This window comes from Euprymna scolopes, chromosome 46, assembly GCF_053919585.1.
Source record: "Euprymna scolopes isolate OS-2025 chromosome 46, ASM5391958v1, whole genome shotgun sequence".
NCBI classification, from domain to species: domain Eukaryota; kingdom Metazoa; phylum Mollusca; class Cephalopoda; order Sepiida; family Sepiolidae; genus Euprymna; species Euprymna scolopes.
The window spans coordinates 198,638,943-198,653,762 of record NC_136527.1 but is presented as its reverse complement, the minus strand read 5'-3'; the positions used below and the strand labels follow the sequence as shown (position 1 = coordinate 198,653,762).

At 23.2% G+C, this 14,820-nt stretch overlaps 1 protein-coding gene across 1 annotated transcript; it reads right to left on the bottom strand.

Annotated features, from left to right (window-relative positions):
- Positions 1–240: 240 nt before the first annotated feature.
- On the bottom strand, positions 241–2,686 carry LOC145270890 (uncharacterized). The gene has a single exon (XM_080126441.1). It carries the CDS (start codon positions 2,291–2,293, stop codon positions 752–754), a length of 1,542 nt encoding a protein of 513 aa, XP_079982567.1. The 5' UTR covers positions 2,294–2,686; the 3' UTR covers positions 241–751.
- Between the last annotated feature and the right edge of the window lie 12,134 nt (positions 2,687–14,820).

Sequence of the window (14,820 nt, the reverse complement as noted above, 5' to 3'; positions counted from 1 at the left end):
TTAAAGCTTCTAATAATTCTTTTAGACGTAATTAGTTCGATATAGTTGTAACTTGGTTCATAAAGTATATTTTACTTTTCAGTGTGATTTCTCATTCATATAAAAAAACTTGAGTTCTAAAAGCAAGCTTACATGCTTTGCAAAAATATAATTTTTTGTCAATTTTTTTTTCATTTTAATAAAAGTTTACTAACGAGAAGAGAAACAAAGTGTGGATAAAGAAATCCGTCTTTATTTAAAAGAAATCTTTTTGGAGCACATATTTGATTTCATTAAAATTAAAATACACACAAAATGAATTTTATTAAGTAATAACGTTGCTTTTATAACTTTATTTCTTTTGCACAACAGCTTGGTGTTCTACTAATTGTGTCTTGGTATTTCGTCAGGTTTTGATTAGTTCACTTGTTCTGACAGCAATCAATATAATATTTGTATTTTTCAATTCTTTACCTCCTTATATACTTTTTTATTATCTGCTTCCGCTCTATTATAAAAATATTAATTAAGAATGATGAGTCGTGTTAGTTCTCATATGCGTTTTACTAACGATGAGTTTCAGGTTTGTTTTATGTGATTTTAGGTCTTATGTAACACTGTAATACATACTTGTTTTATGTCTTTCTTGAATAAATGCAAACTCTAAGATTGAGACTATTTTTTGAAAATAACATTTTTAATTATGTTAATTTTTTATATGGATCACTAAGCTTGATTTACATGAGCAAGAATATTCACATATTGTGCAAGACTATTGCTTTTCCCCAGTGTGAGTTCTAACATGAAGACCTAAATTTGATTTGTTAGAACAAGAATATCCACAAACTTCACAAGAATGCGATTTTTCCCCAGTGTGATTTCTCATATGTTTCACTAACGATGCTTTTTGAGAAAAAGAATAATTACAGACTTCGCAAGAATGTGGCTTTTCCCCAGTGTGAGTTCTCATATGTTTCACTAACGACGCTTTTTGAGAAAAAGAATAATTACAGACTTCGCAAGAATGTGGCTTTTCCCCAGTGTGAGTTCTCATATGTTTCACTAAATATGATTTTTGAGAACAGGAATATCCACAAACTTCACAAAAATGTGGCTTTTCCCCTGTGTGAGTTCTCATATGTGCTACTAAATTTGATTTTCGAGAAAAGGAATGTCCACACACTTTACAAGAATGTAGATTTTCCCCAGTGTGAGTTCTCATATGTTTTACTAAATTTGATTTGTCAGAACAAGAATATTTACAGACTTTGCAAGAATGTGGCTTTTCACCAGTGTGGGTTCTCATATGTGCTACTAAATTTGATTTTTGAGAACAAGAATATCCACAAACTTCACAGGAATGCGGTTTTTCCCCAGTGTGAATTCTCATATGTTTCACTAACGATGATTTGTAAGAACAAGAATAATTACACACTTCGCAAGAATGTGGCTTTTCTACAGTGAATATTCTCATATCTGTCAGTACATTTGATTTTGTAGAAAAAGAATATCCACACGCCTCATAAGTATGCGGTTTTTCCCCAGTGTGAGTTCTCATATGCTTCACTAAATATGATTTTTCAGAAAATGAATATCCACACACTTTACAAGAATGTGGCTTTTCCCCCGTGTGTGTTCTCATATGTTTCATTAACGATGCTTTTTGAGAAAAAGAATATTTACACACTTCGCAATAATGTGGTTTTTCCCCAGTGTGGGTTCTCATATGTGCTACCAAACTTGATTTTTCAGAACAAGAAAATCCACACACTTTACAAGTATGTGGCTTTTCCCCAGTGTGGGTTCTCATATGTTTCACTAACGAGTCTTTGTGAGAACAAGAATAATTACACACTTCACAAGAATGTGGCTTTTCACCAGTGTGAGTTCTCATATGTGTCACTAAATTTGATCTTTGAGCAGAGGAATATCCACACACTTTACAACAATGTGGCTTATCCCCAGTGTGATTTCTCGCATGTGCTACTAAATTTGATTTTTCAGAAAATGAATGTCCACACACTTTACAAGAATATGGCTTTTCCCCAGTGTGAGTTCTCATATGTTTAACTAAATATGATTTTTGAGAACAAGAATATCCACAAACTTCACAAGAATGTGACTTTTCACCAGTGTGAGTTCTAATATGTGCTACTAACGTAGATTTTCGAGAAAAGGAATGTCCACACACTTTACAAGAATGTGGCTTTTCCCCTGTGTGAGTTCTCATATGTCTCACTAACGATGCCTTTTGAGAACATGAATATTTACACACTTTGCAAGAATGTGGCTTTTCACTAGTGTGAGTTCTCATTTTTTACTAACGATGATTTTTTCAGAACAAGAATATTTTCACACTTTGCAAGAATGTGGTTTTTCACTTTTATTGTTTTATTTTACTTCACTCGAAGTTCTAAGCCAAACTGGGCCAAACACTTGACGTCTATATGAGATACATAGATATTCAAATGTTCCATTTAAGTTCTTTATTTCTCAAACACTGAGTAAGTAAAGAAATTGAAAATCTAATTTTCCTCTCCCCAATTAACCATTTTCATACCTTGTAGTATATCTTTCATTTTGGTCTCTTTGTCTTACTGGATTCCAGGACAAGTATTTATCTAGTCTGGTAGAGTATCCAGTATCGTGCTATTACTTGAGGTAACATCACTTGGAGAAGGCGCACCATTACTTGTAAAAGCTAATAAAAGGGTTACGTATAGTAAGGAGATCTTATTTGGGCAGCAAATACTATGTGATTTTGAATATTTAGTAAGGGTTTACTTCTATGGAAAAAGTATCTTCATGCCAGGTTGTTCTGACAAACCACTCTACAAAGAGACCTTAGACAGTCGAGGACAGTGTAAAGTAGGCATTTAGTGTGATTGCTAATATGTGCTACTAAATTTGTTTTTTGAGAAAAGGAATATTTTCACACTCTATAAGAATGTGGCCTTTCCCGAGTATGAATACTCATATGTATAACTATTTTTGATGATTTTGGAGAAAAAGAATATTTACACACTTTGTAAGAGAATGTTGCTTTTCCCAAGTGTGAGTTCTCATATGTGTCACTCAAATTTTTTATTAGTGGAATATTCACACAGTTTACAAGAATGTGGCTTTGCGCCAATGTAATTTCGCATATTCCTCATTAAGTTTTACTTTTGAGAATACGAATATCCAAACAGTTCACAAGAATGTGGCTTTTCAACAGTGTGAGTCCTCATATGTATAACTAGCCGATGATTTTTGAGAAAAGGAATATCCACACATTTCACAAGAATAAGGCTTTTTCCCAGTTTGATTTCTCATATGTCTCATAAACGATGATTTTGAATAACCAGAATATCCAGCTTCGTGCTATTACTTGAGATAACATGACTTGGAGGTGTTTTATTAATTCTGATTTTTTGAATAAAGAATATTTTACATTTTACACTAACATTTTTTATTTCAAATATTTTACGACAAGGATACGACTTTCTACCAGATCCAAAAGCTGTTTCGCTTTTATCTTTTTTAGTTTCTTTCATTAAAGAATGAGCATGGGGCAGCCAGCCCAGCTGTCAACATTCGCTGTCTTTTATTGAAACTAGCCGGGAACTCTTTTTTCGTCAGTGATTTAGTACATGTTTTAGAAAAATGTTTTGAAGAACAAGAAAATAACACAATAGTGTGGCTTTTTCCAGCGTGAGTTTTGAAAAATCACATACTAAACAAGAATATCACTTTTTTCCAGTTGGATTTCTTCTTTGTCCCAGTTTGTGATTTGATTAAATGCAATTATAATCGTTCAATCAGCGAAATCATCTGAAAAAAAAATTAAATTCAATATTTTTAGTATTCTGAATCAGTGGCATCCAAACATTTACTTTGTTTGCATGTATGTAAAATTAATATATAAATTTATAAAAGTTTACTTTGTTTTCATGTATGTAAAATGAATATATAAATTAAAAACAGTTTAGTATATTTACATGTATGTAAAATTAATATATAAATTTAAAAAGTTTACTTTGTTTGCATGTATGTAAAATAAATATATAAATTACAAAAAAAATTATTTTGTTTGCATGTATGTAAAATAAATATATAAATTACAAAAATGTACTATGTTTGCATGCATGTAAAAATATATAAATTACAAATAACCATATATTTTTAAAAAAATTAACTTTGCATGTATGTAAAATAAATATATAAATTTACAAAAGGTTTACTTTGTTTGCATATATGAAAAATAAATATATTAATTAAAAAACGTTTACCTTCCATGTATGTAAAATAAATATATAAATTACAAAAGTTTACTTTGTTTGATAGTATGTAAAATAAATATATAAATTAAAAAACGTTTACTTTGTTTACATCTATGTAAAATAAATATATAAATTACAAAAAATTACTTTGTGTGCATGTATGTAAAATAAATATATAAATTTAAAAAGTTTACTTTGTTTGCATGTATGTAAAATAAATATATAAATTACAAAAAGTTTACTTTGTTTGCATGTATGTAAAATAAATATATAAATTAAAAAAGTTTACTTTGTTTGCATGTATGTAAAATAAATATATAAATTATTAAAGGTTTATTTTGTTTGCATGTATGTAAAATAAATATATAAATTTAAAAAATTTTGTTTGCATGTATGTAAAATAAATATATAAATTATTAAAGGTTTATTTTGTTTGCCTGTATGTAAAATGAATATATAAATTACAAAAAAAGTTTACTTTGTTTGCATGTATGTAAAATGAATATATAAATTACAAAAAGTTTACTTTGTTTGCATGTATGTAAAATAAATATATAAATTACGAAAAAGTTTACTTTGTTTGCATGTATGTAAAATGAATATATAAATTACAAAAAGTTTACTTTGTTTGCATGTATGTAAAATAAATATATAAATTACAAAAAAGTTTACTTTGTTTGCATGTATGTAAAATGAATATATAAATTACAAAAAGTTTACTTTGTTTGCATGTATGTAAAATGAATATATAAATTACAAAAAAGTTTACTTTGTTTGCATGTATGTAAAATGAATATATAAATTACAAAAATTACTTTGTTTGCATGTGTATAAAATTAATATATGAATTACAAAAATTTTCTTTGTTTGCATGTATGTAAAATAAATATATAAATAACAAAAAAATTTCTTTGTTTGCATGTATGTAAAATAAATATATAAATTACAAAGGTTTACTTTGTTTGCATGTATGTAAAATAAATATATAAATTACAAAAAGTCCATTAACAATCTTTCTTTTACTTTCTTTATAATTATACACACATTTATATATATACATACATATATATATATATATATATATATATATATATATATATATATATATGAAAAAATTATAAAAAGTCCTCAACGTTCTTTCATCATATATTTGTTTAGCACCCAAAACTTTAATTAGTTTCAAAATCCTACAGTGCATTCTCTCTCTCATCGTCACAATCATTTAACCTTACCATATAATTAAGTTTAATCTTAAACTTTTATAATAATAAAACTAACGCATGTAGATTGATGTTTGTAGTGTCCTTGCTGTTGGCAACATGTCCTATTTATCCCAATGTATTTCTCCATTTCTCAATTCTACTTTTCCAAATGAATGTTCATTTGATGGGAAATATCCATTTATCTCCAATTCAGCAAACCATTAATTGTAACCACATGCATTTACATCATCATCGTTTTAATGTTTCATCTTAAAATATTAAAAAAAACGATTACGAAGGTTTGAATTACTATAAACACGTAAAAAACTAAGCGTATTTCGTGGTTTCATTTCTTAATTTCTTCTCCAACTTTAATTTTTTTTTCACGTTTAATGTTATTTACATCTAACGATCAGCGTATCCCATAATGCACGGAACACCCGTTCGAGAATTAAACCAAACATTTTATGGCATGCGATTAACAAAGTCAACTGTAAGAAAAACATTTTAAATGATAAATTCGTGAATTGAAAAATGTTTTAATAATTAAGAATAGAACTTGTTCATATATTTCTTATAAGATTGTAACAAAAGATCATATTATGCCTTTTTACAATCAGATTCAATAATTTAACTTGTTTATATGACGCTACAGACAAAATGTAAGAATATTCAAAAGAACTTAAGATGATGCAAAGGCCGCAGATTTATTTTAATTATGTAAATAGAATTGTTTCATATTTCCTAATACATTGTTTAAAATAGAATGGTTTCATATTTCCTAATACATTGTTTAAAATAGAATGGTTTCATATTTCCTAATACATTATTTAAAATAGAATGGTTTCATATTTCCTAATACATTATTTAAAATAGAATGGTTTCATATTTCCTAATACATTATTTAAAATAGAATGGTTTCATATTTCCTAATACATTATTTAAAATAGAATGGTTTCATATTTCCTAATACATTGTTTAAAATACAATGGTTTCATATTTCCTAATACATTATTTAAAATAGAATGGTTTCATATTTCCTAATACATTATTTAAAATAGAATGGTTTCATATTTCCTAATACATTGTTTAAAATAGAATGGTTTCATATTTCCTAATACATTGTTTAAAATATAATGGTTTCATATTTCCTAATACATTATTTAAAATAGAATGGTTTCATATTTCCTAATACATTATTTAAAATAGAATGGTTTCATATTTCCTAATACATTATTTAAAATAGAATGGTTTCATATTTCCTAATACATTATTTAAAATAGAATGGTTTCATATTTCCTAATACATTATTTAAAATAGAATGGTTTCATATTTCCTAATACATTGTTTAAAATAGAATGGTTTCATATTTCCTAATACATTATTTAAAATAGAATGGTTTCATATTTCCTAATACATTATTTAAAATAGAATGGTTTCATATTTCCTAATACATTGTTTAAAATAGAATGGTTTCATATTTCCTAATACATTGTTTAAAATAGAATGGTTTCATATTTCCTAATACATTGTTTAAAATATAATGGTTTCATATTTCCTAATACATTATTTAAAATAGAATGGTTTCATATTTCCTAATACATTATTTAAAATAGAATGGTTTCATATTTCCTAATACATTATTTAAAATAGAATGGTTTCATATTTCCTAATACATTATTTAAAATAGAATGGTTTCATATTTCCTAATACATTGTTTAAAATAGAATGGTTTCATATTTCCTAATACATTGTTTAAAATATAATGGTTTCATATTTCCTAATACATTATTTAAAATAGAATGGTTTCATATTTCCTAATACATTGTTTAAAATAGAATGGTTTCATATTTCCTAATACATTGTTTAAAATAGAATGGTTTCATATTTCCAAATACATTATTTAAAATAGAATGGTTTCATATTTCCTAATACATTGTTTAAAATAGAATGGTTTCATATTTCCTAATACATTATTTAAAATAGAATGGTTTCATATTTCCTAATACATTATTTAAAATAGAATGGTTTCATATTTCCTAATACATTGTTTAAAATAGAATGGTTTCATATTTCCTAATACATTATTTAAAATAGAATGGTTTCATATTTCCTAATACATTATTTAAAATAGAATGGTTTCATATTTCCAAATACATTGTTTAAAATAGAATGGTTTCATATTTCCTAATACATTATTTAAAATAGAATGGTTTCATATTTCCTAATACATTATTTAAAATAGAATGGTTTCATATTTCCTAATACATTGTTTAAAATAGAATGGTTTCATATTTCCAAATACATTATTTAAAATAGAATGGTTTCATATTTCCTAATACATTGTTTAAAATAGAATGGTTTCATATTTCCTAATACATTGTTTAAAATAGAATGGTTTCATATTTCCTAATACATTATTTAAAATAGAATTGTTTCATATTTCCTAATACATTATTTAAAATAGAATTGTTTCATATTTCCTAATACATTATTTAAAATAGAATTGTTTCATATTTCCTAATACATTATTTAAAATAGAATTGTTTCATATTTCCTAATACATTGTTTAAAATAGAATTGTTTCATATTTCCTAATACATTTTTTAAAATAGAATTGTTTCATATTTCCTAATACATTGTTTAAAATAGAATTGTTTCATATTTCCTAATACATTGTTTAAAATAGAATGGTTTCATATTTCCTAATACATTATTTAAAATAGAATGGTTTCATATTTCCTAATACATTATTTAAAATAGAATGGTTTCATATTTCCTAATACATTGTTTAAAATAGAATGGTTTCATATTTCCTAATACATTGTTTAAAATAGAATGGTTTCATATTTCCTAATACATTATTTAAAATAGAATGGTTTCATATTTCCTAATACATTATTTAAAATAGAATGGTTTCATATTTCCTAATACATTATTTAAAATAGAATGGTTTCATATTTCCTAATACATTATTTAAAATAGAATGGTTTCATATTTCCTAATACATTGTTTAAAATAGAATGGTTTCATATTTCCTAATACATTATTTAAAATAGAATGGTTTCATATTTCCTAATACATTATTTAAAATAGAATGGTTTCATATTTCCTAATACATTGTTTAAAATAGAATGGTTTCATATTTCCTAATACATTGTTTAAAATAGAATGGTTTCATATTTCCTAATACATTGTTTAAAATATAATGGTTTCATATTTCCTAATACATTATTTAAAATAGAATGGTTTCATATTTCCTAATACATTATTTAAAATAGAATGGTTTCATATTTCCTAATACATTATTTAAAATAGAATGGTTTCATATTTCCTAATACATTATTTAAAATAGAATGGTTTCATATTTCCTAATACATTGTTTAAAATAGAATGGTTTCATATTTCCTAATACATTGTTTAAAATATAATGGTTTCATATTTCCTAATACATTATTTAAAATAGAATGGTTTCATATTTCCTAATACATTGTTTAAAATAGAATGGTTTCATATTTCCTAATACATTGTTTAAAATAGAATGGTTTCATATTTCCAAATACATTGTTTAAAATAGAATGGTTTCATATTTCCTAATACATTGTTTAAAATAGAATGGTTTCATATTTCCTAATACATTATTTAAAATAGAATGGTTTCATATTTCCTAATACATTATTTAAAATAGAATTGTTTCATATTTCCTAATACATTATTTAAAATAGAATTGTTTCATATTTCCTAATACATTATTTAAAATAGAATTGTTTCATATTTCCTAATACATTATTTAAAATAGAATTGTTTCATATTTCCTAATACATTATTTAAAATAGAATTGTTTCATATTTCCTAATACATTGTTTAAAATAGAATTGTTTCATATTTCCTAATACATTATTTAAAATAGAATTGTTTCATATTTCCTAATACATTGTTTAAAACAGAATTATTTCATATTTCCTAATACATTACTTAAAATAGAATTGTTTCATATTTCCTAACACATTATTTGCAATAGAATTATTTCATATTTCCTAATACATTACTTAAAATAGAATTGTTTCATATTTCCTAACACATTATTTGAAATAGAATTGTTTCATATTTCCTAATACATTACTTAAAATAGAATTGTTTCATATTTCCTAATACATTGTTTAAAATAGAATTGTTTCATATTTCCTAATACATTGTTTAAAATAGAATGGTTTCATATTTCCTAATACATTATTTAAAATAGAATGGTTTCATATTTCCTAATACATTATTTAAAATAGAATGGTTTCATATTTCCTAATACATTGTTTAAAATAGAATGGTTTCATATTTCCTAATACATTGTTTAAAATAGAATGGTTTCATATTTCCTAATACATTGTTTAAAATAGAATGGTTTCATATTTCCTAATACATTGTTTAAAATAGAATGGTTTCATATTTCCTAATACATTGTTTAAAATAGAATGGTTTCATATTTCCTAATACATTATTTAAAATAGAATGGTTTCATATTTCCTAATACATTATTTAAAATAGAATGGTTTCATATTTCCTAATACATTATTTAAAATAGAATGGTTTCATATTTCCTAATACATTATTTAAAATAGAATGGTTTCATATTTCCTGATAAATTGTTTAAAATAGAATGGTTTCATATTTCCTAATACATTGTTTAAAATAGAATGGTTTCATATTTCCTAATACATTGTTTAAAATAGAATGGTTTCATATTTCCTAATACATTGTTTAAAATAGAATGGTTTCATATTTCCTAATACATTATTTAAAATAGAATGGTTTCATATTTCCTAATACATTATTTAAAATAGAATTGTTTCATATGTCCTAATACATTATTTAAAATAGAATTGTTTCATATTTCCTAATACATTATTTAAAATAGAATTGTTTCATATTTCCTAATACATTGTTTAAAATAGAATTGTTTCATATTTCCTAATACATTGTTTAAAATAGAATGGTTTCATATTTCCTAATACATTGTTTAAAATATAATGGTTTCATATTCCCTAATACATTGTTTAAAATAGAATGGTTTCATATTTCATAATACATTGTTTAAAATAGAATTGTTTCATATTTCCTAATACATTATTTAAAATAGAATGGTTTCATATTTCCTAATACATTGTTTAAAATAGAATTGTTTCATATTTCCTAATACATTGTTTAAAATAGAATGGTTTCATATTTCCTAATACATTGTTTAAAATAGAATGGTTTCATATTTCTTAATACATTGTTTAAAATAGAATGGTTTCATATTTCCTAATACATTATTTAAAATAGAATGGTTTCATATTTCCTAATACATTGTTTAAAATAGAATGGTTTCATATTTCCTAATACATTATTTAAAATAGAATGGTTTCATATTTCCTAATACATTATTTAAAATAGAATGGTTTCATATTTCCTAATACATTGTTTAAAATAGAATGGTTTCATATTTCCTAATACATTGTTTAAAATAAAATGGTTTCATATTTCCTAATACATTGTTTAAAATAGAATGGTTTCATATTTCCTAATACATTATTTAAAATATAATGGTTTCATATTTCCTAATACATTATTTAAAATAGAATGGTTTCATATTTCCTAATACATTGTTTAAAATAGAATGGTTTCATATTTCCTAATACATTGTTTAAAATAGAATAGTTTCATATTTCCTAATACATTATTTAAAATAGAATGGTTTCAGATTTCCTAATACATTGTTTAAAATAGAATGGTTTCATATTTCCTAATACATTGTTTAAAATAGAATGGTTTCATATTTCCTAATACATTATTTAAAATAGAATGGTTTCATATTTCCTAATACATTGTTTAAAATAGAATGGTTTCATATTTCCTAATACATTGTTTGAAATAGAATTGTTTCATATTTCCTAATACATTATTTAAAATAGAATGGTTTCATATTTCCTAATACATTATTTAAAATAGAATGATTTCATATTTCCTAATACATTGTTTAAAATAGAATTGTTTCATATTTCCTAATGCATTGTTTAACATAGAATTGTTTCATATTTCCTAATACATTATTTAAAATAGAATGGTTTCATATTTCCTAATACATTATTTAAAATAGAATGGTTTCATATTTCCTAATACATTATTTAAAATAGAATGGTTTCATATTTCCTAATGCATTGTTTAAAATAGAATGGTTTCATATTTCCTAATACATTGTTTAAAATAGAATGGTTTGATATTTCCTAATACATTGTTTAAAATAGAATGGTTTCATATTTCCTAATACATTGTTTAAAATAGAATTGTTTCATATTTCCTAATACATTGTTTAAAATAGAATGGTTTCATATTTCCTAATACATTGTTTAAAATAGAATGGTTTCATATTTCCTAATACATTATTTAAAATAGAATGGTTTCATATGTCCTAATACATTATTTAAAATAGAATGGTTTCATATTTCCTAATACATTATTTAAAATAGAATGGTTTCATATTTCCTAATACATTGTTTAAATAGAATGGTTTCATATTTCCTAATACATTATTTAAAATAGAATGGTTTCATATTTCCTACCCCATTATTTAAAACAGAATTATTTCATATTTCCTAATACATTATTTAAAATAGAATGGTTTCATATTTCCTAATACATTATTTAAAATAGAATTGTTTCATATGTCCTAATACATTATTTAAAATAGAATTGTTTCATATTTCCTAATACATTATTTAAAATAGAATTGTTTCATATTTCCTAATACATTGTTTAAAATAGAATTGTTTCATATTTCCTAATACATTGTTTAAAATAGAATGGTTTCATATTTCCTAATACATTGTTTAAAATATAATGGTTTCATATTCCCTAATACATTGTTTAAAATAGAATGGTTTCATATTTCATAATACATTGTTTAAAATAGAATTGTTTCATATTTCCTAATACATTATTTAAAATAGAATGGTTTCATATTTCCTAATACATTGTTTAAAATAGAATTGTTTCATATTTCCTAATACATTGTTTAAAATAGAATGGTTTCATATTTCCGAATACATTGTTTAAAATAGAATGGTTTCATATTTCTTAATACATTGTTTAAAATAGAATGGTTTCATATTTCCTAATACATTATTTAAAATAGAATGGTTTCATATTTCCTAATACATTGTTTAAAATAGAATGGTTTCATATTTCCTAATACATTATTTAAAATAGAATGGTTTCATATTTCCTAATACATTATTTAAAATAGAATGGTTTCATATTTCCTAATACATTGTTTAAAATAGAATGGTTTCATATTTCCTAATACATTGTTTAAAATAAAATGGTTTCATATTTCCTAATACATTGTTTAAAATAGAATGGTTTCATATTTCCTAATACATTATTTAAAATATAATGGTTTCATATTTCCTAATACATTATTTAAAATAGAATGGTTATATTTCCTAATACATTGTTTAAAATAGAATGGTTTCATATTTCCTAATACATTGTTTAAAATAGAATGGTTTCATATTTCCTAATACATTATTTAAAATAGAATGGTTTCAGATTTCCTAATACATTGTTTAAAATAGAATGGTTTCATATTTCCTAATACATTGTTTAAAATAGAATGGTTTCATATTTCCTAATACATTATTTAAAATAGAATGGTTTCATATTTCCTAATACATTGTTTAAAATAGAATGGTTTCATATTTCCTAATACATTGTTTGAAATAGAATTGTTTCATATTTCCTAATACATTATTTAAAATAGAATGGTTTCATATTTCCTAATACATTATTTAAAATAGAATGATTTAATATTTCCTAATACATTGTTTAAAATAGAATTGTTTCATATTTCCTAATGCATTGTTTAAAATAGAATTGTTTCATATTTCCTAATACATTATTTAAAATAGAATGGTTTCATATTTCCTAATACATTATTTAAAATAGAATGGTTTCATATTTCCTAATACATTATTTAAAATAGAATGGTTTCATATTTCCTAATGCATTGTTTAAAATAGAATGGTTTCATATTTCCTAATACATTGTTTAAAATAGAATGGTTTCATATTTCCTAATACATTGTTTACAATAGAATGGTTTCATATTTCCTAATACATTGTTTAAAATAGAATGGTTTCATATTTCCTAATACATTATTTAAAATAGAATGGTTTCATATTTCCTAATACATTATTTAAAATAGAATGGTTTCATATTTCCTAATACATTGTTTAAAATAGAATTGTTTCATATTTCCTAATGCATTGTTTAAAATAGAATGGTTTAATATTTCCTAATACATTATTTAAAATAGAATGGTTTCATATTTCCTAATACATTGTTTAAAATAGAATTGTTTCATATTTCCTAATGCATTGTTTAAAATAGAATGGTTTCATATTTCCTAATACATTGTTTAAAATAGAATGGTTTCATATTTCCTAATACATTATTTAAAATAGAATGGTTTCATATTTCCTAATACATTGTTTAAAATAGAATGGTTTCATATTTCCTAATACATTGTTTAAAATAGAATGGTTTCATATTTCCTAATACATTATTTAAAAGAGAATGGTTTCATATTTCCTAATACATTATTTAAAATAGAAAGGTTTCATATTTCCTAATACATTATTTAAAATAGAATGGTTTCATATTTCCTAATACATTGTTTAAAATAGAATGGTTTCATATTTCCTAATACATTATTTAAAATAGAATGGTTTCATATTTCCTAATACATTGTTTAAAATAGAATTGTTTCATATTTCCTAATACATTGTTTAAAATAGAATGGTTTCATATTTCCTAATACATTATTTAAAATAGAATGGTTTCATATTTCCTAATACATTATTTAAAATAGAATGGTTTCATATTTCCTAATACATTGTTTAAAATAGAATTGTTTCATATTTCCTAATACATTGTTTAAAATAGAATTGTTTCATATTTCCTAATACATTGTTTAAAATAGAATGGTTTCATATTTCCTAATACATTATTTAAAATAGAATGGTTTCATATTTCCTAATACATTGTTTAAAATAGAATTGTTTCATATTTCCTAATACATTGTTTAAAATAGAATGGTTTCATATTTCCTAATACATAATTTAAAATAGAATGGTTTCATATTTCCTAATACATTATTTAAAATAGAATGGTTTCATATTTCCTAATACATTATTTAAAATAGAATGGTTTCATATTTCCTAATACATTGTTTAAAATAGAATGGTTTCATATTTCCTAATACATTGTTTAAAATAGAATGGTTTCATATTTCCTAATACATTGTTTAAAATAGAATGGTTTCATATTTCCTAATACATTGTTTA